Source organism: Cupressus sempervirens, chromosome 9 (assembly GCF_028749045.1).
Source record: "Cupressus sempervirens isolate cs-2001-9-10 chromosome 9, ASM2874904v1, whole genome shotgun sequence".
NCBI lineage: Eukaryota > Viridiplantae > Streptophyta > Pinopsida > Cupressales > Cupressaceae > Cupressus > Cupressus sempervirens.
The window spans coordinates 536275300-536301781 of NC_143126.1; the positions used below are offsets into that span (position 1 = coordinate 536275300).

General features: G+C 33.7%; 1 protein-coding gene across 2 annotated transcripts in view; it reads left to right on the top strand.

The window, feature by feature from the left end:
• DEG2 (DEGP protease 2) overlaps nucleotides 1–26482 on the top strand; it is a 254542-nt gene that overhangs the window by 14803 nt on the left and 213257 nt on the right. The window contains exon 2 of one of the 2 annotated variants that reach the window (XM_089800920.1): nucleotides 12320–12499. In XM_089800920.1, the coding sequence (XP_089657046.1) occupies nucleotides 12320–12499 (180 nt within the window). The remainder of the gene's footprint in view (nucleotides 1–12319; nucleotides 12500–26482) is intronic. The other variant, XM_089800921.1, reaches the window with a different exon arrangement.

Sequence of the window (26482 nt, forward strand, 5' to 3'; positions counted from 1 at the left end):
TAGTAAGTCATCAACATAAAATACAAGAATAATCATATCATCATCAACTATTTTAAAATATATATTAGGATCAGCTTCATTTTTGGAGTATCCTAATTTCTAAAGATAGCTGTCTATTCTTTTGTAACATGCCCTAGGGGCTTGTTTAAAACCATGTAGTGCTTTCTTGTATATACATACATAGGAATTTTTGTCATGAGTGACAAATCCTTCTAGTTGTTCGATGTATACTTCTTCGATTACACCGTTTAAAAATGTAGTTTTAACATCCATTTGATGTATCTTCCACCCTTTGGATGTTGCAATAGCTATGATGGTTCTGACAGAAGTGTAGCGAGCAACTTGAGCAAAAGTTTCTTCATAATCTATTCCTTCCTTTTGTGAAAATCCACAAGCTACAAATCTGGCTTTGTATTTTTCAATACTATCATTTGGTGCATGCTTGATTTTGAATATCCATGTAGAGGAGACAATTGATTTATCTTTAGGTCTGGGTTCAACATCCCATACAACATTTTTGAGTATTGATTGATATTCTTCAATCATCGTATCTTTCCAAGGTTGACATGATAATGCTTCTTCAACACTTGTAGGTTCTATTTTGATGAGTTCGGATATTTGTGCAACATAACACGAAAGGCTCCTTGTTCTCTTGTTTTCTCTTAATACTTCATCAGTTTCTACTTGATTTTCTTCAATCATTTTTCTTGCCCAAAGTGGCCTCTTTTTATTGTTAGGGTTTTCAGTATTTTCAGTATTAGAACTTGGAGGTGCAAGACTTCTAGAATCACTCTCCCGATTCTCTAATGTAGGTTTTTCATCTAATTCAGTAGTTGGTTTTGTGCTAAGTCACATGGTTCGAGTTTGAGTTCGAGTTCGAGTTTGACAAGTCAAAAAATTGAAAAAAAATTCAACTTTAAATTTGCCTCATGTAATTTTCAAAAAAATAGATGTTATTTATTATTATATGCCCAAGTTTCATGCAAGGAACTTTTCAATTCAAAACTACAAAAGAAAACATCTCTTCATGTAGAACAATATATCCATACTCCAATATATAATCAAAATAGTTTGAGATTACAAAATAGATTTGAAATCATTACAAAAAATGACATCACATTTATAAGATATAAGCCATAAGAAACATATGAAATCATGATTACAAAGTTCTTTTATTATCCAAAAGATAGATCAGCGTTTTATACTTTAGAACTTTAAAATAGCTTAAAATTATCAAAAGTACGAAGATAGTTTTTGTCAAAATGTTATAGTCAAAAGTCAATAGTAAATAGTAAATACTATAAAACTTCAAAAAAGCTCCAAGTCATCAAGAGCACTTGGCTGATTTGTTGTAGAATCATCATCAGTGTCACTACTTAGCTCATCATCCAAGAAGTTTGGTTCCTCTAGAGGTCCATTTGCCACGTCTTCTGAAATTCCCTTTTGTGAAGAAGATGTGGAGTCCTTTACTGATTTGTTCATGACCAATTTCAAATGTTTGCAGACATAGACAAGATATCCCAACTTTCCGGACAGCAACTTGTTCCTCTTTTTAGAATAAGTGTGGTCAAAACAACTCCAATTCCTCTCACATGCTGATGAACTTGCTTCCTGACTCAATACTCTAATGGCAAAGTGTTGTAGTTCAAGAGTTTGGGCCCCATAGCTCATCTACCATCTATACCTAGTTACCTTAGCTTGTGCCATGTCATATTGTGCTACTTTCATTCCAAACACCCCTTTCACTTTCTTGTATCTCCAACATTGGTCTCTGATCAGAGCTGCAGTGTCTCGATCTTGCTTATACTTGCTAATGGCATCATAAAGCCCTGACATAATCTCACTATCACTTTGTCTATCAATAGGAAATAACTTGGGCTCTAAATAGCAAGCTGCTGCATGTAAAGGTGTGTGCATCATCTTCCACCTAAAATCAACTACCTCCCATATCTCCATGTACTCTGCTTCCACATTTTTCAGTGCTTTCTGAATGGACTCTTTACAATGGTCCATGCTTTCATAAAGCATGCCAAGTCAAGGAGTGTGACCATCCACCATATGAAGAACCTCAATAATTGGACCGCATATGTTTAGAACCTTTGATCCACTTTCTCAAAAACCGTTGTTTAAAATGATTTGCTTTATGTTCTTCCCCTTAGCACTCTTAGAAAGTGCTGAATTTTTCCACTCATTATAATAAATCACAGATCTCAAAGCTTATTTTTCTTTAGCCACTCTCCTCAAAGCGATATAGAATGAAGCAAACCTTGTGCCAAAAATCCTCAACAACTCCCTAGATGCATGTTGCTTATAAAAACTCAATGTGAGACGATGGTTTCTAATGAAATTTGCAATTGCTCTCCCTCTATAAATTGCTTCATTTATCCATGGGAACTTGACCAAGTCATGAAACAACAAATCCAAACAATAGGCTGCACATGGGCTCCAATAAATCTGTGGGTACTTCTCTACAATCAGCTTCCTAGCTCCCACACAATTTGCTGCACTTTCAGTAACCACCTGAACCACATTTTCCTGCCCTACTTCAATAATGGCTTCCTCTAATATCTGGAAAATATACTCTAAAGTTTTCTTTTGATTCACCGTGTCAATCACTTTCAAGAACACAACTCCTTCAGGGGAAGCCACTAAAGCATTAATCAATGGCCTCTAACATATATCTGACCACCCATCACTCAATATAGTGCAACTTGTTGCCTTCCAAGAGGCTTTGATATTAGCTAACTTTCTTGTCACTTTGTCTTTGGACTTCTCTAAAAGAGTTGTTCTGAAAGCCTCTAAAGATGGAGGTGTGTAACCTTTGCCAAACTCCGCTATTTTCACAACAACATTACAGAAATGGGGATTCCTTGCCGAATTGAATGGAGTAGCACTTGTAAAAAAATAATCAACCCATGCATCATCCACCTCTTGTCTCTCTATTGGTTTCCAAAAGGTGTTTAATGTTCCACTTTGTTTTATTGCACCTGTGCCTATAGACTTGAGTAAACTAGAAGACGACACAAATGTGAACTTAGACACATCCTCTTGAATTCTTTGTTTTTTTTGTATCTTTTGGCAATCAGCTTCACTCATAATTGTTAGTTCTCTCTCTATATCAGCTACCATGGCATTAGTCACCTTTGGACATGCTCTAACACCTCCTGTACCACCACTAACACCAAGTAAGTGGTCTCTTGCCTTTGTTAGATTTCCTGTAAAATCTTTCCTATAGTTAGTACAATAGAGTTTAGCACCATTTTTTGTCACATATTTCCATACTTCAAACTTTGTTTTTTTGGGAGCCATTGAATTACAACCTGCATGATGCAAAAGAAATTAATATTTTTAATATTAAACAAATTTAACAAAATATGAAAAATAATTATTTTAAATTCTATTTTAATTAACGAAATACAAAAATAACCTTCTTTACTCTTAATAAAATAAAAAGTGTTCTTATTTAAAAAAAATATTGAACATTGAAAACAAAACAATATGACTAAATTATATGTTTTAAAACTTAACAAATAAAAGCATTAAACAATATATTTTAAAACATAAAATAAAAATACCATAAATTTTCTATTTTTTCTTTACTAATAAATGAAATTAAAATTAAAATATAATATGAATTTTGAAATATGAAATAAATGTATAAAGGTTAACAATTTTAAGGTTTACAATTAGAAATATTTAATATTTATATTATATCAAAATAAATTGTAATATTTTATTAATATTTTAGTTGTAAATTTAACTTAATACTTGCAACATAACTAAGAATATTTAATTGTATTAAATTTTAATATTATAAATATAATAACACATTTTAGGATTTCACTAACATTAATTAAAATATATTATATTCAATTTGAAACTAAAACATAAAATAAAGATCTCATTACAATAAATTCAACCCTAAAAACCGAAATAAAAAATTTGAGTTTTAGAAGTTTAAGTTATTAACTATTAAAAATTTAAGAGCCTACCCAGAGTCATCGACTGAAGCTGAAGTTGCAGACACAAGACGGGGGGAAATTGTGAAGTTTAAATGCTGAAGCCGCGATTTGTAGAGATCCGCAATGTCCAGATAGCTGTGATTTGCAAAGTCCAGACAATCGTGATTTGCAGACAACCAAGATTCGCGATTTGCAAACAACCCAGATCCGCGATTTGTAGACAACCTAGATCCGCGATTTGTAGACAGTCGTGATTCGCAGAAGATCATCGTTTTTGAAATCTCTCAAACTGCCCTAGCTACCGATGGATTTTTAGGATGTAGATGTCGTGATTTATAAAAAAGAAATGGTTAAAAACCTAAAAAGAAGGGATAATAAAATAGTATATTTGCGAAATAACAAACCGTACGATATTTGGGCACATTTTTTTGAATTTTATAAATTTTTTTTAGGTTCACCGAATTTCGAACCTAGAGCTGAAAATTTGGCAAACCTTGTGACTTAGGTTTTGTGTATGATCCATCAATGTTTTTTGAGAGATTAAAAGCAATGTCTTCTTCAAATTTTACATCTCTGCTGATTTTAATGGTTCTTTGTCTAAGGACGTAAATCCTGTAACCTTTGGATGATTCACTGTATCCTATAAATATGCTTTTCTTCCCTAATGGTTCTAGTTTAGTTCTCTTTTCCTTGGGAATATGAATGTATATAGGACATCCAAAGATTCTTAGACGACTTAAGTTTGGCTTATTTCTTGTGAATACTTCTTTAGGAGTTATGTTTTCTAATATTGAATGAGGGCATCTATTTTGGATGTAAACTGCAGTGTTAGAAGCTTCAACCCATAATGAGATGTGGAGGTTTTGATCATGCATCATGGCTTTGGTAGATTCTATAATTTATCTGTTTTTCCTTTTTGTAACTCCATTTTGTTGAGGATTATGTGGTACAAAACTCCCCTATAATCCCAACAGAGATGCAAAATCCTTTAAAGTTTTCCGAAATGTATTCACCCCCATTGTTAGATCTTAGAATTTAGATTTTCTTTGTAGTTTGATTTTCAACTAAAGCTTTAAACTCTTTGAATTTGGATAACACTTCATTTGATTCCTTAAGTTTAAGGAAGTAAATCCAAGTTTTCCTAGAGAAGTTATCTATATAAATTACATGGTAGACATCCGTTTAGAGAAGGTACAAACATTGGACCACACAGGTCACTGTGAATAAGTTCTAGTACAACTTTGGATTTGTGTTCACTTTTGAAAAAGGACTCTTTTGTGTTTTTACCTAAAGCACATCCTCTGCAAGTTCCAAAATGATTAGGTTTTAAACTAGGTAGCCCGGTTACTATTTTCTCTATGGATGGTAAAGCACGAAAATGGAGATGACCAAGTCTTCTACGCTAGATTTCATTAGTATTTGAGATTTCATGATTTAAAGCTAGATTTTAATGTTTACAAAGTTTGTACAAACTTGCATCTCTGAACCTAATGGATATTGCATTCTTAATGTTGGAGTTCTTGGGCCAAGATAGTACTTTATCCTCTTGGAATGTGATTCGATACCCTTGGTCTGCAAGGCCATATGCTAGGTACAAACAAAACATTCTTTAGTTGAAATGTGAACCTTGTTTTCAGTTGTATTGAACATGATCCAATTCCTTTTACCGGATATGTAGAATTATCCCCAATAGTTACTTCTTCAAAGGAGTATCCTTCAAAACTTTCAAATCTGTCTTCAAATCCTGTTATATGACAAGATGCTTCAGTGCCTATTATTCATGTATTTTTGTTGGAGTTGAGTTCACTTAAGAGGGCTAAATAAAATGCAAAGTTTTCATCTTTTTCATCTTTAACTTTTTCTATGGCTGCTTGAATTTTCTTTTGTTTCGGACAAACTTTTGAAGGGCTTGAATTTCTCCCTCTTGATTTGGACTGATTCCTCTTGAAATTAATCTTGACTCTTCTTGAGTACATTCATTTTTGAATTGCTCAAATTTTGGAAGTATAGGTCGAAAGGTTAGTCCACGAATAAAAGTTTCCCAAGATAAGGGTAATCCTTTTAGTGCTATGATACACAGTTTTTAGTCGTTCACTTGATTTCCGATAGTTGCATATTGATCTTTTAACTATGAGATTCTTAAAAAATAAGATGTAATAGACTCTCCATTGTTCATTTTGATGTATAGTAGTTGTTGCTTCAATGTCAGCAGTCTATTGGTATTATTAATTTCGAATCTATTCTTGATAGTATGAATATCTCATACGTTGTTTTTAAGCTTGATATTAATGAGAGTATATGATCTTTGATGGAATCTATAATGATCTTCATAGCTTTATTATTATATCTTTTTCAGGTTGTTTTATTTGGATCATTCTTGGGCATAGACTTATCTTCCTCTATCTATCCTTCTAATTCCATTTCTCGAAGAATGATCATTACTTGCATTTTCCATGATGCAAAGTTGAAGGCCCCTTCAAGTCTGTCTTCTAATCTTACATGATTTGCCATGGTTTTAGATTGAAGATAATTTACTAGATTTAAATCTAAATGTGACTAATTGCGTTGCTCTATCAGTTAGGCTCTGATACCATGTAAATGTATTTGGATCTCTGATAGAGAACAAAAGTATTGTATTCTCAATCATTAATAGTTCCTTTTGATATTTATATATATAATTCAGTTCTAATCTAGCAGACTGAATATATGTAAGACTATATAGATTCACTAACTTCCAAAATGTATTAAAAAAAAATATAGATATAGATATGACTGCCAAATTAGTATGTATAGATCGCTGCTGATGAAAGGCACATTACCGTTGTTATTGATGACCTTCCTCAGCTGGCAATCTTATATAAATAAGGAGATTTGTTCATGTCCCAATGTGGACCATGATACATAGTCAAACCTTTAACTAATGTGCTGTTGGTTTAGTTAATGTATTTCAAGCCTGATAGATATGGGAGAAATTTGAGAGTATTCAAGGATCATTATATACATATATATTACATTTGAATTATTCACATAACAATTTGTATAGTTAGCAGGCTGATATTATGAAGGCTATTATCATTATTGGGGGACCTTATGGTTTGCCGCCGATTACAAAAAGGATATGTGTGAAGTTGTTTAAACAAACAAACTAATGTTTAGTTATGTATTTGTAGAGGCATGACCCTACGTGGCCAAAGGCCATGTAGAGTCATGACTCTACGGAGACATGACTCTCCACAATAATGTATATGTGCAAGCAAATCGTTGGGATAGATATCTATCCACGGCAATACAAGTCCCAGCGATCTGCCTACTTCTCTTTGCAGGTTAACACATTCAGATTTGTTGATTCTTCGTTGGTGTTATAGACTAAAGATCAAGACACATCGATTTCCATTCAAAGACCAAGATCTGTATCTCTGTTTCTGCAGTCAATCAAGTAAGGATATTCATTATTGTTCATATCTATTATAATAGTTTTATCTATCAGAGATCATTAAAACTAACATGGTATCAGAGCCATTTTGATAAGAGACTCTATTATTCAGAATTAAATCTAAAGTCTCATATTTATAAAATTTAAATTATATCCTTAAATCAAAATGGTGAATCATGTAATGCTAGAGGATAGACTTGAGGGATCATCAAATTTTTCATCATGGAAAATTCGAGTCATGATAATATTAAGAGAAATGGAATTAGAGGAGTACATAGAAACAAACAAATCCATGCTTGAAAATGATCCAGATAAAACGACATAGAAAAGACACAATAACAAGGCAATGGAAATTATATCATATTCTTCCCTCTATATCCAGTCTTAAGACTGCATTTGAGATGTTCTTTGCCATCAAAGACACATTTGAAATCAACAATACTAGTAGACTGTTAACCCTAAAACAAGATCTACACATAAAGATGAAAAATGGAGAATTTATTACATCCTATTTTCTAAGAATTTCTGAATTAAAGGATTAACTTGCAACAATGGAAAATCGAGTTGATGACAAAGAACTTAGCATGATAGCATTACGAGGACTTCCTCTATCTTGAGAAACATTTATACAAGGTCTAAGCTCTTGACCCGAGCTTCCTAAATTTGAATTACTAAAAAATGAACGCACACAAGAAGAATCAAGATTAGTCTCAAGAGGACTAAGTATAAATCAAGAGGGAGACATTCAAGCTCTTCATGCAAATTCAAACAAGAAAAGAAAATTCAAACATAATAAAAGGGAAACTGACAAATCATATAAGAAACATGATTGGTCCAAAGTTAGATGTTTCAAATGTGATAAAATTGGTCATTCTCATAAGTTCTACCCTAAACGGAAGACAATTCGAGTAGCCCTAGCAGAAATCAAAGGAGAGGAAGTAGAGAAAGAGGAAAAAGAAAACTATGTATTTTATTTAGCTCTTTCAAGTGAATTGAACTCAAACAAGAACACTTGGATTATAGACAATGGAGCATCTCGGCATATAACAAGTTTTAGAGACAAATTTGATCCTGTTCTTCAGATCACACACACACACACACACACACACACACACACACACACACATTTGAATTATTCACATAACAATCTGTATAGTTATTGGACTGATATTATGAAGGCTATTATCATTATCAGGGGACCTTATGGTCTACCGCTGATTACAAAAAGGATTTGTGAAGTTGTTTAAACAAACAAACTAATGTTTAGTTATGCATCCATAGAGGCATGGCCCTACATGGCCAAAGGCCACGTAGAGTCATGACTCTACGGAGACATGACTCTCCACAGTAATATATATGTGCAAAGCAAATCGTTGGGACTGATATCAACCCACGACACTACAAGTCCCAACGATCTGCCTACTTCTCTCTGCAGGTTAACACATTCAGATTTGTTGATTCTCCATTGATGTTATAGACTAAAGATGAAGACACATCGATTGTCATTCGAAGACCAAGATTTGTATCTCTATTTCTGCAATTGATCAAGTAAGGATATTTATTATTGTTCATATCTGTTATAATAGTTTTATCTATCAGAGATCATTAAAACTAACAAGAAATACATAAGAGTGATTATGTGTGTATATATATGTATATGAGAGAATCACAAATTCATATACTTAACATAATGTGTACTTTACATCTATTGAAGCTATACTTAAACACTATAGAGGATTGGTTCATAGTTGAAAATATCAGACTTGGCAGTCACTTGGCTGACCCAAAAATTTAAAAAATGTGGGTGCTGGTAACAACTGAGGGAAAATCCATGCAGATTTATTGAGTGTTTTGAAAATACGTAAATTTTGAAAGACCACATATTTGCTGCCCCTGCAATTTTTCCCAGATTAATGTTTAAAATTGCAGCAAGGACTTTTTTGGGCTAAAATAGCCTTTTGCAAAATTTTCAAGAGAGGATCAAAGGCAGAAACTCCAATGGAACCTTTGTTATTTTTTTAAATTGAGAAAAATTATCCTTTTTTTTTACTTCCAGCTTCATTCTTGTTCATCTCATTCACATTCTTGTTGTTGCCATTGTTGCCAGTGATCATTTTGTGGTGTTTTTGGGTGACAACAAATTGAAACTAAAGTATTTTGAACCTAATTACAAACCTTGTCTAACAAGCAAAAAAACAAAACAAATTAAATTAACGTACCTTGAAGCAATGATTGCTGCTCTGCTAGTTGATGCAATAATTAATGTCAAAGCATTTCCAAGAAACTGAGTATCCTGAAAATAATGCATCTGATTTGCAAATAAGTCTCGTAGAGTGATATATTTATGTGCGATCAGACTTGCAGCAATGACAAACACACATTTGGGTGTTAGTGTACTATCCTGAACCGTAGATTTACTAAATTACTCTTTGAACAATATATTTAGAACTAAAACATTGTAGATCTTTTCGGGCACAATCGCAACCTATAGAAATCCCAATAGATATTTAATCAACTTCTTCTTAAATATAATATCCAAACTCAACATAGACAGATATGATACAATGTACAATAAAACCAGCAGATTCTTCACAAGAAAATCACCGTCTTTCCAAGATACTATTCAGGATTTGAACATATGAAGGTACATCACAAATCAGTAATATAAAACCAGCAATGTAAACCATAGGAAATAACTCAGTTGATAGTTATCTGGTTGTTTCCTCAAACTGATATTCAACACTTGAATATAGGGAGATGTATTGTGAAATGCAATAGAAAATCAGAAGATTTACCATAATATATTAACCCGTTCTTCTCATTATTGCATTATACAACAACAATACAATAACTGACTTCCAACATCCAATCCTAAATATAGCTTAACAATCAGATTGAAAAAACTTAGGAAGCTGGTAAGCACATGCGAAACACCTGAATTGATGGCCCCCCCGGACAATAGGTTTGTGTCCACTGTTTGCTAGCACAAGGGGCTACGTCCTCATACTAGCTGAAAGTTGAAGCTTTCTAAACACTTTTGCAAGAGAGAAATTGAAATCTGATATAATAAATCAAGCATAACCAGCAATGAGCCTCTTTCCCTTTTTAATACACAAGCTAAGACACTTTGACTCCCCTCTAGCTTTCGTCCTATTCCCTTGTGGCTCTTCAACTTCTTTATGGCATTTCGTCTTGTTCGTCCTTGACCTTTTGCCCTCTTTATAACATTAAATTGACCTTTTAATAATTTGATTCTTCGTCTAATAGTCAATTTTAACATTATATAAAATAAGTCTTCAATATTTGTAATGCCCCAAAAAGGGGACATTATAGTTACAAACTGATATTGAACACCACAATTTCTACCACAATTCATAGAAACTAAGAGCAAATGGTGCAAGTAGTTACAATTAAAATCAAACAGTTTTGAATGAAACTTCACAATAATTGGAACAACTATTTTTAATAATAAAATATCTGTGATATGAATATCAGGATTTAACTGTGTGATTTTGAGTCAAACTCGATGACCCATGTGTCATGAGTAGTGATTCAACATGAATCCATCTCTCATGAGAATAAATGGAACACTTAGCACTCATTGGATCTAGGTGATGCTCACAGGGGTGAAGCACCGGGACTTCCCGGGAGGTCACCCATCCCAGTACTACCCCAGCCTGAGCGCGCTTAACTACGGAGTTTCCTCCATAGTTAAACCCAAAGCTTGCAACCAGGATTTATTCTCATGAGAGATGGATTCATGTTGAATCACTACTCATGAAACATGGGTCATCGAGTTTGACTCAAAATCACACAGTTAAATCCTGATATTCATATCACAATTTGACTAGCTGTGGAAATTATCTCCTACTTATCAATAAAATATCTGTTCTAAACATAAAATAAGTTATAAAAGAAAAATACATCATCTTTGGTGTTATGAAGCAACAACAAAATCTGTAAATGCAAACCCACACAAATTCCTAAAAGAAACTTATTAAACTGATACCAGTCCGCACAATGACAAACTTTGTATGAGCTTGCACCTAGAAGACCCTCAAACTCTTGTCCTTGGCCTTCCTATAAACTTAAAAACTCCCATCCTTGGGTCTGCTTGTCTGCAGATTTTAGAATTAGCAAATAACAAGGGAATGAGTAAACAATGGGAACCAAAGCCCTCCTACATATGCAAGCACATGTTTGGGCTCCCAAAACCCATATCAAAGAGGAAAGATGCTTTGCATTCCCAATAATGTAACTCTTCTTTTACCTTTTCTTCACTTCCCAACTCTTCTAGTTGCAACTCACCACTTGCCCATGTTGTAAGGTTTCCAAATGCCACTTAACATTCCAAAACGCGCTATCTAATTTCTTAATATCATCATTTACCTTCAGCACATTTCAAATTCATTTAATGTATCATTAAATCTGAGTTGATTATTTAACTACAAAGGGCAATATTTCTCTGTTTATCTGCAGTTCCTAGTTTACTATTTCTGGATAACTGAACTTGCTATAAATAGTAAGTACTAAGTTTGAACTTTGAAAATCCTAGAGGAGTTTCAAAATCACATTGCTGACTTAATAGAACCTTGGCATCAATAAACAGACTACTAAGATCAACTGCATATTGTTACATGTAAACTGGGGTGATACAAAACTTGAAAATCAGTATTTATAGTTCCAATGTTAGGAGCGGTAATATGGATTTGGTTTATGATTAATGTGGTATGAATGACAATGTTGCCAGTATTTCATGAATGGTGAAGTTCAAAATAAATTGGAATTTCAGAGCTGTTTGGTAAGTTTTATAACAGAGTCCCTTTTACAGAAGTCATGTCCTGATAACAGTAACTTAATGTACCATTTGGCTATTGACTAAATTTAAGATATTGTTCAACTTATATATGTTTTCTTTGAATAGTTGCAGATTATTTGCCAGAAGAGAGCTCATGGTAGATCTAGAGATGACACAAGCATTTCAGATGTAGATGGTAGCAAAGGAGATGATGCTATGTCCCAACGAACAAGATACCAATCTCTTTCACTTGGATTGCCAAAATTGGATAAGAAGAATCTCTCCCATGACTTGAAAGATGGACAGGTGTGTTATATTGATTTTAAGCACTACTTCGGACATGGGAAAGAAAGGGAAATATCATCAATATGTAATTTTGATTGGTAAAATCTGTTTGTGGGCATGTTTTGGCTTAGATGGCACAACTGACTTGTATCTATTCTGTCAAATTCATCCAAGATTTAGACCTGGGATTCTTCATTGGGCATACACCAAACACAAAGTTGGATCTTGTGGTTAACCTAATAGAAGATTCAACATTATTGCATTTGAACATGTATCTCGTCTTCTTGATTATTGTTCATTGGTCTCCACTAGAAAAGTCCTGATGTATCCCATTTGGCCATCAAAACCTTAATTTTATCATTTTTTATCTGAACATGTATCTCGTCTTCTTGATTATTGTTCATTGGTCTCCACTAGAAAAGTCCTGATGTATCCCATTTGGCCATCAAAACCTTAATTTTATCATTTTTCTATTCTGCTTTTTATATTTCAGTGAAGAATTATTTGCTCCTATAACTTAGTAGTCAAATAAACTCCGTTCCCAATAGGTTTTGTATTGTTTTAAATTTGAGCTCTGGGAAATCTTGCTTGTCTGTAAGATTTATTATGAACATTTTTTGGTTAGTTCAAATATGATGAATGATTCATCTTTTGTACCCATTGTTAATCGAACCAGGAGTAGATCTCCTTTGTCCATTGCTTGAATATCCTACCTATATGTCAATTGTGTAATTTGTTTTTTGGCAATTACTTCTGGTTCTATCTTTTTATTTTTTGTTAACATACATTTTGCATTGAATCTGATATTCTAAACAATTCATTATTTTAATATTTTCTATTATACTTTAATAAAGTAGATTAAGATTAGAACATCATATTAATAATCTTATCTCTAGTCCCTGAGTCTTCCTAGTGTTAGGTTGGCAAACATGGTTTAGGCCATTTTTGAATTAAGTTGAACCATTTATGTTGGTTTTTAGTTATTTTCTCTAAATATATATGTTTAATAGGCACTATTAGATGATTTCAAAATGCTGCAACATTCTCTTTGAGAATGCTGACTTTATAAAATGTATTCTAAAACACTATAGTTCTTTTCGAAATATAGAGGTCGTTTCACAAAATTGTGGATGGAGTTATTTTTATGAAATCTATTGACTACATGCAAGATTCTTATGAGGGAAGTATATTCAAGTGGGCAAATATAAAGTCCCCAAATTTTTATAAAATGACTTAATTAAATTAGTTAATCAAATCATCCAGAAAATATTATTATTAAAGGGATGACTCGATTAGTTTAATCATAAAAGAAAGTGAGAGTAATGAAATTATAAAATAAGTCACCTTTTTAAATAAAGTTTTCCATTTGTGACATATTTATTGGGGTTTGGAAAAATTAAATGTGGCCTAATCTTCTAGATAGAGGTTAGAGTTCTTTATAAGGAGGCTTGGTAGGCTTTAGTAAGCATGCTTTTAGGGTCCATTTGGTTCATGGAACTGTAGAAACCAGTATTTCTATGAATCTTGGTTTGGCCAAATCAAGCATTTGCAAATCTTGAAAATGGTTTTTGCAATTTTAGTGGAGCCGTTTGATTCACTTAGAAGATGAGTGGGAAGATTTCATTTCCAAGTTTGGTTCCACAAATCAACATAGGCATTTAAACCTACATATTCTTTTGATTACCCAATGCCATTGTGGGTCGTGGACAGATCATTGTGGACGCCTGCTCGGCTTGTGCTCGTAGATACTAGGTCAGGGTACTCCAAGTTGGAGTGCTCATGTCGGGTCTGATTAGATGCTCAATGATTTAATTTCAAACGCAATGAAGATCAATTTGTGATGGCACCTCCGATGTCAGAATCTACATGTGTAGGAGGGAGCTCGATGATTGTCAAGTTGTGCAAATTCAACGCAAATCAGAAGTACCATGATGGTAGACAACAAGGCTCCAATTGGGTGATGAAGCTTTGCTCAACTTAACAATTTTAATATAGGATCCTTGATCAGACATAATTGCGTTGAATGGTAATAGGGACTGCAAGGGCTTGATGAGCTTGGGTCCCCGATTTCATCACTGTAGACTTCACTGCATGATAAATCTAACATGGATTGTGCTAGATAATGTAAATCCCTATTATTTAACTCGCGTGTATCATAGATATGACAAATCCATGAACTAGAGTCGATGATAAGCCTTCTCAACGACTCTTGATTGAGAACTAGGTTTAAATGCTCGATCCTCTACAAATAAAATCAATGGCGATTTTGTGTATCCGCTAATGAGTTTGAGTGCATTGTAGGCCAAGCTAGGGCTAAGGTCCAAAGCAACACCTTTCATCAAATTCTTCAAATCCTATTCCCTTTCATTTTCGATTCATTTGTCCTTCCAGCCATGTTCAAAGCTAAGAATGGAGATGTCTCTCTCACAGAAGTCTAGTGCTTCAAGTTTGAAGATCAGATGTCTCCCTCGTTGGTCAAAGAATGGCTGACATTGTATGCTATTGGGCCTGGCTTACATAGAAGGACGTGAAAAAATAATAAATTGTGATTTTTTACATTCCTCAAAAAGTGTAACCAGGTTTTGTTTTCCAATTCCTAGTTGCTAGTGGGAAGTCAGATAACTTGGTTTTAAAGCAAAATTAGAAGTCTAGTATCTAATTCCATTTTGCCAATTTTGAAACAAATGCAAAAAATTTCAAATTTGGATTATGAAAAAGCTAATTCCCATCATCTTCCACGAACCAAACAGACCGTTATGGATTTGGTATGATGAGTTTGTGTGATGATTTATGTGAAGTTGAGGATGGAAACCTTCAGTAAATCAGCAAAGGTAGGACGGAAATCTGGCTTCTTTTAAGGGTAAATTTGCAATGGATTCACATTTGGGCCAAATTTGTGAAGCCTTCCTTGTAGATAAATTTGCAGGAGTTAAGGGTTTGATTCAGAATTAAAAGTACTTCTACAATTTTCAGAATAAAGTAAATCAATTGTATTATTGCTGAAGTATAAAGTTTAATGCCGGATGAATTAATTTTTGTTTGGAGGCTGTTTTGGAGTTGAAATTCAGAGCTCAGGTTCAGGTTTTGATACTCTTCAGCAATGTGCTTTCATATTTCTAAGCATCATTGATGACACCAACAGAAAAGACAAGTTTATTAGCAACAAAAAGGACAAGTTTATCGGATCTAGGGCTGGTTTATCAGAATTTTGACAAGGTCAACTAGGGTTTGTAGTCTCTTTTAAGAACAGCTAGGGTTTGAACTTTGAAGATAAATTCTGAGGTATTTGTATCTAAATCTGCATTTTTTAATCATCTGTATCTCAGTAAAATATTATAATCATTATAATCCATTTCTGAAATATATGGGTAGAATTAGGAGGATTCTATCTACTTTTACTACATTCAGATATTTATTTCTATTAGCATAAAATCAGATTAGTCTGATAATGTCGTTTCCTCCATGGAGTTGGCCCCATGCATTCATTTATTTGCCTATAATGGATTACATTAACCAGCAACTAGGGTTTAACACTTAAAACAGTTGTTTTTACTCCCACACCTAAAGCTCTTGTCATTTCTATTATGGATATACACTAAGTCACAAGGTTCGAATTCGAATTCAAGTTTGGCAACTATGAAATTCGGATAAAATTCGAGACCTCAAAAAAATCGGAAAAAATTTGACATTAAATTCGCCTATATAAATTAATTTTTAAAAATAATAAATAATAAACTTAAATTTAGAAAAATATTATACAAGAAAATATTGTAATTTAAATTGATAAATTATATATACTACTATTTATCATATAAAATAATAATATTATCTAAATATAAAAACACTATATAAATAATAATAATGTTGTAATAGAAAATTAAAAAACTAAAGCCTAATAATATTATCTAAATATAAAAACACTATATAAATAATAATAATAATGTTGTGATAAAAAAATTAAAAAACTAAAGTCTACTACAAATATCACAAATAAAACTAATAATATTAGCATATAAAATAATATTATCTAAACATATAAAACTATAATATAAATAATTAATATTTACCACTTTTAATTATATTTTAATTCGAAGTGCACTTCAGATATATGAACTGAATAACATGAATAACATAAAAAATATAAGATATACCCGATTTACATTAAGATAAGAACATGGACAAAAACCTGGCGCTCTAACAGACGATTAAAACGCGTGCAGGGGAAAATCACGTATTAATGTCTCTGCGTGCAGGGAAGAAAATGTAGAAAACCCTTGATGACGTTTTATTAAAGACTGCTTGATATATCCGTATGAATATTAGGTGAACTTTAACGATTTTTTTGTGCTGTTTTGAAGTTTGTGGAATTTTGAACCTGATGGCTGAAATTCGCCGAACTTTGTGACATAGGATATACATCAGAACCAATATGCGGTGATCCCATCTACAGTCGTAGGATGTAATTGATATGCGTAATAATAGGAAAAATCATCTGTTCATGGTGATAAGCATCCCTATCAGTTAGGCTTCTTTCAAACTTGAACTTTTTCACATTCAAGCTTAGAAATAGAAACCAATGATGCCACTTTTAGTTTATCTCTTTCAATTGTTGGATTTGAGGAAATTAAGAAGCAACATTGACATGAACATGTAGAGTGTAAAATTACCCGTAGGTGGACAAAACAGATAATGACGAATAGACCCTCCAAAACAAGGCAAGTGCAAAAAATCAATAGAAGCTTCCATAAGAGAGAAAAAAAAATCTATCTCTTGTATAAGTGTAGAGGTATACTTAATGCACGCCCAAATTCTTTTGGGTGGTGTTCCTGAAAAATTGAGTATGTGCAATATTTGACCACTCTACTTGGTCGAATTACACCTCTAACCTATATAATGTTTGAGACCTACTAAGTATTTGAGTGAACTCAAAACTTGTCTATTACCATTTCTGTATTGATGGCTGAATCTTGTGTTATCCCAACCTTTGATCCAATAAAGTGCAAGATTGAGATTTGCAAAAACCAGTTATGAAAATATGTATAAGAGTTACATTTCAAATGAAATTTTGTAGTAAAATAGGAAAATTGTAAGTACTAAATACTAAGATATGAATTATATGCATCAAACATGTCAATTATGGCTGTTGATAATAACTGATATTTTATGGGCAGTTATACTGTCATTTATGTTACATCCTAATTTTTGACCTAATTTAAAATGTACCTGTTGAAGTTCACATGAAGTTAGTTGGTAGTTTAATTCGTTATTATCTTGCGAAATGGTAAGATGGTTGGTCGTTATAATTTCAAGTGAAGATAACAAGTTAGTTGGTCATTTATCACAAATTCATGGAATTGAACCATTATGATTATTTATGATTAAATAATTTATTATGATAATATAATTTAACTGCGGAGAATTTCCTTACAGGAAGCATGTCGAAGGGGTGGAAGCATTGTCAGAAAAGAATTAGGCGGGGGCATCACCATCACTGGACAGATGGGTTGAGGACCTAGTGCCTTGAAACATGATACATCTGTGAGACCCGCATGAGCTATTTAAATAAATAATTTGAGAAATATAAAATATTTGAGTTAAAACATAATATGTACCTCAAAAATTTTAATTTATCTTTCATCATATTGTTATAATAAATATTTATATACGTGCATATAAATATAAAAATGAAATGGCACTATTACATTATAATAACTTAATATAATGATGTCACCCCATTGATATACTTACATGAACGTATGCAAGTATATATTATAGTAATAATAACATTCGAATTATAATAATAGTCGAATTATAATCTTCCAACTCTATTCCTTCCATTTTAATATTCTTGCTTTTAATCGATTAACACTTGGCATGATAAATTGATTTAACACTTGGGAATTCAAATGGCTTATAATCTTTCCAACTTTATCTTCCAACCTTGTATTTTCTTTTCCTCTTCTTTATTTTAAATCAAATTAATGTTTTGAATTTGAATGGTCATCTTGGAAGCTGAGGAGTCATGGCTAACCTTTAGATGAAGCCATGAATCGACTAAGGCAAAATCATTCTTTCCTCACTTTTCTATTATCTGATACATTTCATATTAAGCCGAGCTTAGACGTTCTCAGCCAAATATTCCCCAGATTTTCTCAATCCCGATTTCCTTATTTCCTCTTTATTTTACCGGCGCCTAAAGTTCGAGATCTAGTATCAATTAGTGGGTGAGCTAGTAGCCAATAGGAGTTCCAGCTAGGGTAAGAGGAGCCACATCTTAATTAGAAGTCACAAATTTTAAGCAATCGCATGCCATACTTTACCTTTTTCTTTTCTAAGTATAAGCCCAACAGTAGTCGGCTGCTCATTCCAAGGTTGAATGAAATAGAGTAAAAGCATTTGTAATTCATAATTCGATTTTTCACTAAGTATAATGTTTGATTGCAGTTGGTACATAATGATAGGACTGTGAATAGAACAAAATATGTTTTCCAACTCCTTTCTAATCTGAATTGAATATCCATCCATAGCCGTCTATGCATTGTTAGATTGAGATCAATTTATAATACTTTGTTGTTGATCCCCTGCATTATATAGAGATTATTGAAGATCTTCAACGTGTATCCTTGTGATTTACATCATATATGAATTCAAAAGGTAGCTATAGAAAACTTGCTTGATTGTGTGAATCAACATTAATGCCCATGCTATCATAATTTTCCAAACATAATCAAAATACTGATAACACCTAGGAATTCACCGGCAAGATGCCATAGAAATGGTGAAGAGGTGTAAGTAATATCAGAATGCTTATAATCTTATGAACACCGATGAATTCACCGGCAAAGAAGCCATGACATGGTGAAGAGGTGTAAATAAAATAGAATGATCATAATCTTTCAGGCATCTAGTATTCACCAGCAAAGAAGCCATGAAATGGTGAAGAGATGGAATGATTCTGCAAGAACGCAGAAGAGAGATCAGATATGATTAAAGTAATTAATGAAACATTAAATTTTGCAATCTTTAAGAACATCCTTTTCAAATCACAAATTGTGATAAGCTAGAATATATATGTTATTCATGAATTTGTTGGGGATCAACAGACAGAGCCGATTGCTCTTCGATCCGAACACCTAAGATTGACTGACTATATAGCCATGGAAAAGGGTGAAGAGGTGAGATGGAGTCTTTAATGACTTAGAAAATGAAAGTCAGATATGATACATTTAATGTAGAATAATATCATTTAATAGCTCATGCATGGTCATGTTATTGTAATCTCCTGCTATCAAGTCGAGTGGTGTAGATACTAGCATTGCTCGACAGATGATAGATGTTCCAAGTCCAATTCCGGGTAGGGGTGGCCTTTCGCATCAGAGATTGTGTGGGGAATAAGTTAAGGTCTGAGGTTGGGTGGTCAAGCCCTTGAGAATGTTTCATCTCCCCAAGTTGTTGGACGAACAATAGACAAAGTAAGCTATACATTCAATTGTTGTCGGAAAATAGGTATTATCACTTTTATGATGTATATGCAAGAAGGTAAGATTGATTGAGTTATATTATCATTGCAGTTATTTTTACACCTAGATGTGAGAGATAGATTTATGGATTGTTTTCGTTTATATGAATATTAAATATGAGCATATTTTCTAATCTTGAGTTATTGCCGCAGTTAAGAAATCGGAAGGAAAGGAATGGTACAGTGGTATCTGAAGCCCTAATTGAATCAGTGGTATCTGGAGCCCTAAATGATACAGTGGTATTTGAAGCCCTAATTGAATTCCGTGGTATCTGAAGCTCTAATTGATATAGTGGTATCTGATGCCCTAAATGTTCCAGTGGTAATTGAAGCCCTAAGTGATACAATGGTATCTAAAGCCTTGAATGTTCCAATGGTAATCGATGCCCTAATTGATACGGTGGTTTTTGATGCCCTAATTTTATATAGTGGCATCTAATAGTAATCTTCATCTGATTTTGATATATTGGTATTTGTGGACTAATCTGGGTGATTGCAGTTGCCTTCTTACAATGATTTATCGGGTTAAATTTCACAGTATGTGGATTTTAATTTCTATGGTAAATTCATTGATGGTGTTTTAAGTTTTTAGTTTAAGAAAATATGTTTAATTGATTTTAACCGTCAATCCCTTTCAGATGAACGAAACTGATTTAACTGTCTTCCTATGAAATTGAAGTAATAACTGTATTTCTCAAGTATCTTAGTTGTTGATTTAAGACCTCGAAAAGTTGTTGTTACAATATACCATTGATTATATGAAACCCTTATCCATTGAAATTGACCGTATATGAAAATGGAATTGGATAATGAATTCTTCGATAAATATAATAGTAGCAATAAACATGAAAACATCAACATAAAAACCCCAGTTCTGATTTTTATTTAGCGTAACCAGTGTAAACAGGAATAATGTATGCAATAGCAATTGCAAACCCTCATAAATTGCCCATATTAGGTTTGCAAATGATATGAAGACGTCCTTCATCAGCCACATGTATGTGTGTGTGTCTCTATATGTATGTACGATGTATGTATATTGTATGTATGTATGTATGTGTCTGATTTGCTTGTAAATATAAAAAAATAAATTCCAAAAAAGTTCACTTTTGAGATGTTTGGGGATAGGAGATTTTCAGAAATCTCTAAGATGCTTAAGGGACTCCTGGGTGTTCTCGAGTTGTCCCAAGACTCCTGACGATCTATGTCATCTCCAGATGTCTTGGTGGCGGTGGCAAGATGGTGGGGGGACACCTTCTCCCAACCCTTGTGTCTTGGAGATGTCCCTATCTCCGAATTGTAGGGCTCAGGGGGCATGAATACATCCTCTTGTTTCACTTGTTTTAAGTAAAATTAAATATTATAACATGGCTCATGTAGAAAATGAGCATTTATACCATTTTGAAAGGAAATAATAAAATATCAATTTACCTTTTTCCTCCACAAACTTTTGTTTTAAATTAAATAATAATTTATCATGTGCAAACAAAGCTACTGTATTCGCTCGTTGACTCCTAAATTCGGTAGTTGATTCGGTCCTCATTTGGAGTCGGTTCAAATTCGAAGCAAATTTGCATTTTTCTCGATGAATTTGCTGGAAAAGTGTTGGGTGGGACCCTGGTCGAATGACCAGCGAATTTGATTGACATTTTTATTTTCCTGGCAACTTGAAGACGAATGTTTATGCATTTGGGCTGTTTGATGTGATTTTTTGGCTTTTCATCTTCAGGAATCACCAAAAATTCATAGCCAGCATAGCTTTCAATTTAGCTGGAAGAAACTCTTTAATTTTCCATAGCTCTCTCAATTTTCCCGAGAAGTAACACTCGTAACAGCGAATTTCAATGGAGAGATCCTGCGTTCGATGGAAAAATTCATAGCTTCGCGTAATAATGGAAATGAAAGTCAGCCTGTCCTCCTTTATAATATTTAATATCTTATCTATCCAACAAATTAAAATAAGAAACACTAAAGATGAATATATATTATATTTGTTTATTTTTTAGATAAGCAAGAGGCCAAGGCCATATATTAAACATAAGAGAGTACAACCCAACTCGTGAGGCATTTAAATGACGGAGGTGGCCTTAGTTTAGCCTAAAAAAATGTAACCTTTATTCCACGTCCAATGATTCATAATTTTCCATATTCTCTAAAGAGAACTCGTGTCTTAACTTACCTGAAACAATACAAAAACACTAACCAAAATAGACAATTCTATATTTTTTTGTTAGAGGTTAGAAAAACTTACATAAAGATACAATTGAAAAGATGAAAGCATGAAACTGCAGAAGGCAATCAACCAGAGATTGAAGAGCAGAAATCCAAAGTCTTAAAGGAGCATACTAGAAGCAAGACATCAAATCGAATAAACATCAACACACCCAAAGCTGATATAATACCATCATAAATATGTTTAGAAACCAATTGGATTGATATATCTAAAAATTTGACCAAACAGAGAGTAAGAAAGGCAAGAAAGGGGATGAGTGCAAAAACTAAAGAAGTCTCTCTTTTCCTACTTAAAAGACAACTTGTACTTACCACCTATTTCGAGCCTTATAACTAATAATTAATACGGAGGATGAGGTAATAATTAAACACTCAATGCTACGAAGGCATTAATCCCCATATTAGCTAACACATTTGTTCGCTTATTACCTTCCCTATAGATATGATTGAAATTAATTTTGTCAAAATATTTGCAAAGTTCTAAAGCTATAGCCAATTTAGCATCTATTAGCCAGTTAGGAAGGGAACCTTTTCTAAGGGCATTAATTACAATGGCAGAATCCCCCTCAACTTCCAAAACTCTAATATTTAAGTATTTACACAACCGAAAGCCCTCCACTAAAGCAAAAAACTCTACCTAGTTGTTTGTAGTCTCACTTATATATTTGGCCAAGTTAGCTGCTTCAATCCCTTGATCATTGTGAAAGCAACACCCTATGCCTACTTGACCCAGATTTCCTCTAGAGGCTCCATCGAAATTGACCTTAAACCAACCATTCTTTGGAGCCCGCCAAACACATTCTAATCTCTTTAGAGTCCCTCCATCACCCAGAAAGGGAGGAATTATCAGACCAATCCATCTACCTCTCATCTTTTCATCCCAATTCTACGATTCTTCTCCTTCCATAGTTCCCATAGAATTATGGAAGGAGACTTAATCCAAAGGCTTTGATATATACTATCTGTTCTCAACAAAGGCCAAGAAGTCAACATACTCCTGATTGAATTTGGAAAAGCCAACATAATTCCCAATTGCAAACGTGGCCAATGCCAACATGAGCTTGAGTAAGGGCAATTAAGAAAGTGGTGGTCAACAGTTTCCTCATCAGATTCACATGATGGGCATTTGCTAGGCCCCTAAATCCCAAACTTCTTTAACCTTTCTACTGTAAGGGCCCTTTGACGAAGGACGATACAAGAGAAAAGTCCTACGTTGGGAAGGCAAAACTTATCCCAACACAAATAGAGAGGGAAAGGAGATGGAGAAAAAGCTTGAAGAGATTCAAGATACAAATAGCCCATTTTAGAGTTGTACTCTCCATTTTTACTCCCATCCCATTTGAGATTGCCCTCCCCTCCCTTAAAGCAGATCACTTTGGATCTTAGAATTGACTGAAGAAGAATTTTTTCTTCTAAGGGAATGTCTTCATCGTCAAAATCTCTCCACTTCCAATGCAAACCATCTTCTCCAAAAATCACAGTCCTTCACCTTTGTTCCCCATCTTCCTACTAAATAAAATTTGGCTTTCAGAAGGGAAGGATATTGAATAAGGGGCTTATAGCCACCCCAAGAGTCTTCCCAAAACAAAGCCTCCTTACCATCCCCTAGATTCCATGAGAGCTTATTCTAAATGACATTTCTGCATTTCAAGAGGAAATTCTAAAATCTTGAGCCTCTGCCAGGGTAGACCTCCCTGAAGATATTGACTAGATTGGGGGATTAAAGGTATTTGTTGGAAAGAATCTTGACCCATTTGAGGTTAGGAAACCTAACCATCTTCAATAATAACCTTGCTCCTAAGGCCATTCCTTGACATTTGATATTTTTGATACCAACTCCACCTAGACTTTTAGACCTATAGATTTGGTCCTAGGAAAGAAGGGAAAACTTATGCCGATCTGCATTACCTTGCCAGATTTGCTATTTGGGAGATCCATACATGAAAGTTGGTAAATAGGTTGTGCTGACAAAACAAAAGAAACCATAGTCTTCCCACTTGCTAAGGAGAGCCACTTACCTTTCCATCTAGCCATTTTAACTTTAAATTTTTCTACTAGGGGATCCCAAAGTTTAGACACATTGTGACTCGAATCGAGAGGGAGACCCAAGTATCTACAAGGCAAAATAGCTTTGTTAAAGTTTAAAATGGCACAAATTTGTGCTTCCAAGTTGGAGGAAGTGTTGAAGAAAAAGATCTCAGATTTATCTCTATTAATCTTTTGACCCGACGCCTTAGTATAGTTACCCAAAATATCTTTCCAGGCATAGGCCTCTCTAGCCGATCCTTCTCCAAATAACATTTGTATCATCTACAAAGTGTTGATGTGTAGATGGTTCCTCCCCGTTGGTTATTGGGAGACCTTTGATGATTCCTTCATTCTTGCTCACGTAATTGACCTCCCTAACGCATCAACCATTACAATAAATAGAAAGGGAGAAATAGGGTCTCTCTGTCTTAGTCCACGAGAAATACTAAAAATGCCTACTAGGAAGCTATTTATTAAAACAAACATTTGCGGAGTAGATATACATTCAAAGATTAACGCTATCCATTGTTTAGAGAAACCATAAGCTTCAAGACATTTGCATAAAAAGCACCAGTCTACCTTGTCATATCCTTTCATAATATCCAATTTGATGAGCATATTGGATAACTTATTATTCTAAACCGAATGAATAGCCTCCTGGGCTAGAATGAAGTTGTCATATATCGATCTTTGAGGGACAAAACCTGTTTGTTCCTCACAAGATTAGACAATATATTTTGAAGTTTGCTGACCAAAATTTTAGTAAAAATCTTGTAGGGAGTATTAGATTAAGCTATGGGTCTGAAATCATTGAAAGATTCTACCTTTGCCTTTTTTCGAATAAGGACTATGAAAGTATTATTGATTTCTCTCAACAGTTTGCCGGAGTTCCTGACTCCTTCCAAGGCTTTCGTTACATCTCCTATGAAGTCCTAACATTTTTGAAAGAAAAAGGTTGGGAAACCATTAGGACCTAGAGACTTGTCCGGACTGATATTTTTGAGGACTTGGTCAACCTCTGGTTTAGTGATCTTATGCAACAAGATTTTGCTTTGTTCCGCAAAGACTAATCTTGAGATGTTAGAGAGAACACTCCTTTGAGCTATCAGACTAGAACTTACACCATTATTATAAATACCTTCAAAGTAAGAAATGACTTCTAAATTGATATCCTCAGTTGAGTTCTTTGGATTCCCATCCTTTCCTTTAATGGAAGTAATTTGGTTAATAGATCTTCTTTGTTTAGAGCTATTATGAAAATATTTGGTGTTATTATTCCCTACTTCTAACCATATTCTCTCGACTTTTGTCTCCAGAAAAGTTCTTCTTTAGCCAAAACTTCTTCATATTATTGCATAAGTTTTCTTTCTTCAAGGAATTGAGCCTCTCCCATTCCATTTTCCATAACTTCCTTCTTTAGCAATTCCAATTCATCTTCTAGAGTTATCTTATCCTCAAAGATATTTCCAAAGAATTCTAAGTTCCATCTTTTAACTTGCATTCTCGAGACTTCAGTTTCCTCCCACCATTTCTTAATACAATTATCATTTTTGAGCCACATTTGCTCAATTTGAAAGGACAATCGCTAGGTCATTTATTTTCCAAAATTTTAAACTCCACAGGATAGTGATCCCATCGTGATATTGGTTTAACTTCAGATTGAATTGAAACTGATACCGATGAAAGGTCTCCATGACAAAAGAAACATGTCTAATCTTTCTACAATATTACTGAACCCCTTCCTTCTATTGTTCCAAGTGAAAGTATTGTTCGATCTAGCCAACTCCCGAAGACCTAACCTATTCACCCAATTAAAAAATTCTTTTGATACTAATGAGAAGGTGTTGCTGCCTCCTCTCTTTTTTGAAGATCGAAGAATAGCATTAAAATCTCCTCCTTGAATAGATAGACATTCTTGTTCTAACGTTAGCTTATCTTCCATGTCTTTCCATAACTTGGCTTTATCTCCATTGTGAATTGGACCATAGACATTAAACAACCTATAGAAAAATTCAGATCTGATTCCTTTCACCATACTAATCTGATTTTTTTGAATTCCTATAGATGAAATCGATACATTTTTAGGATCACATATTATGGCAAGACCTCCTAAAGCCCCTTCAACAGTGAATCTTTTATCTCCCTCTGACCTAATGATCTTTTGAACTTATTCATTTCTTCACTATTAAGTTTCATTTCCTAAAGAATAGTTATGTCAGCTTAGT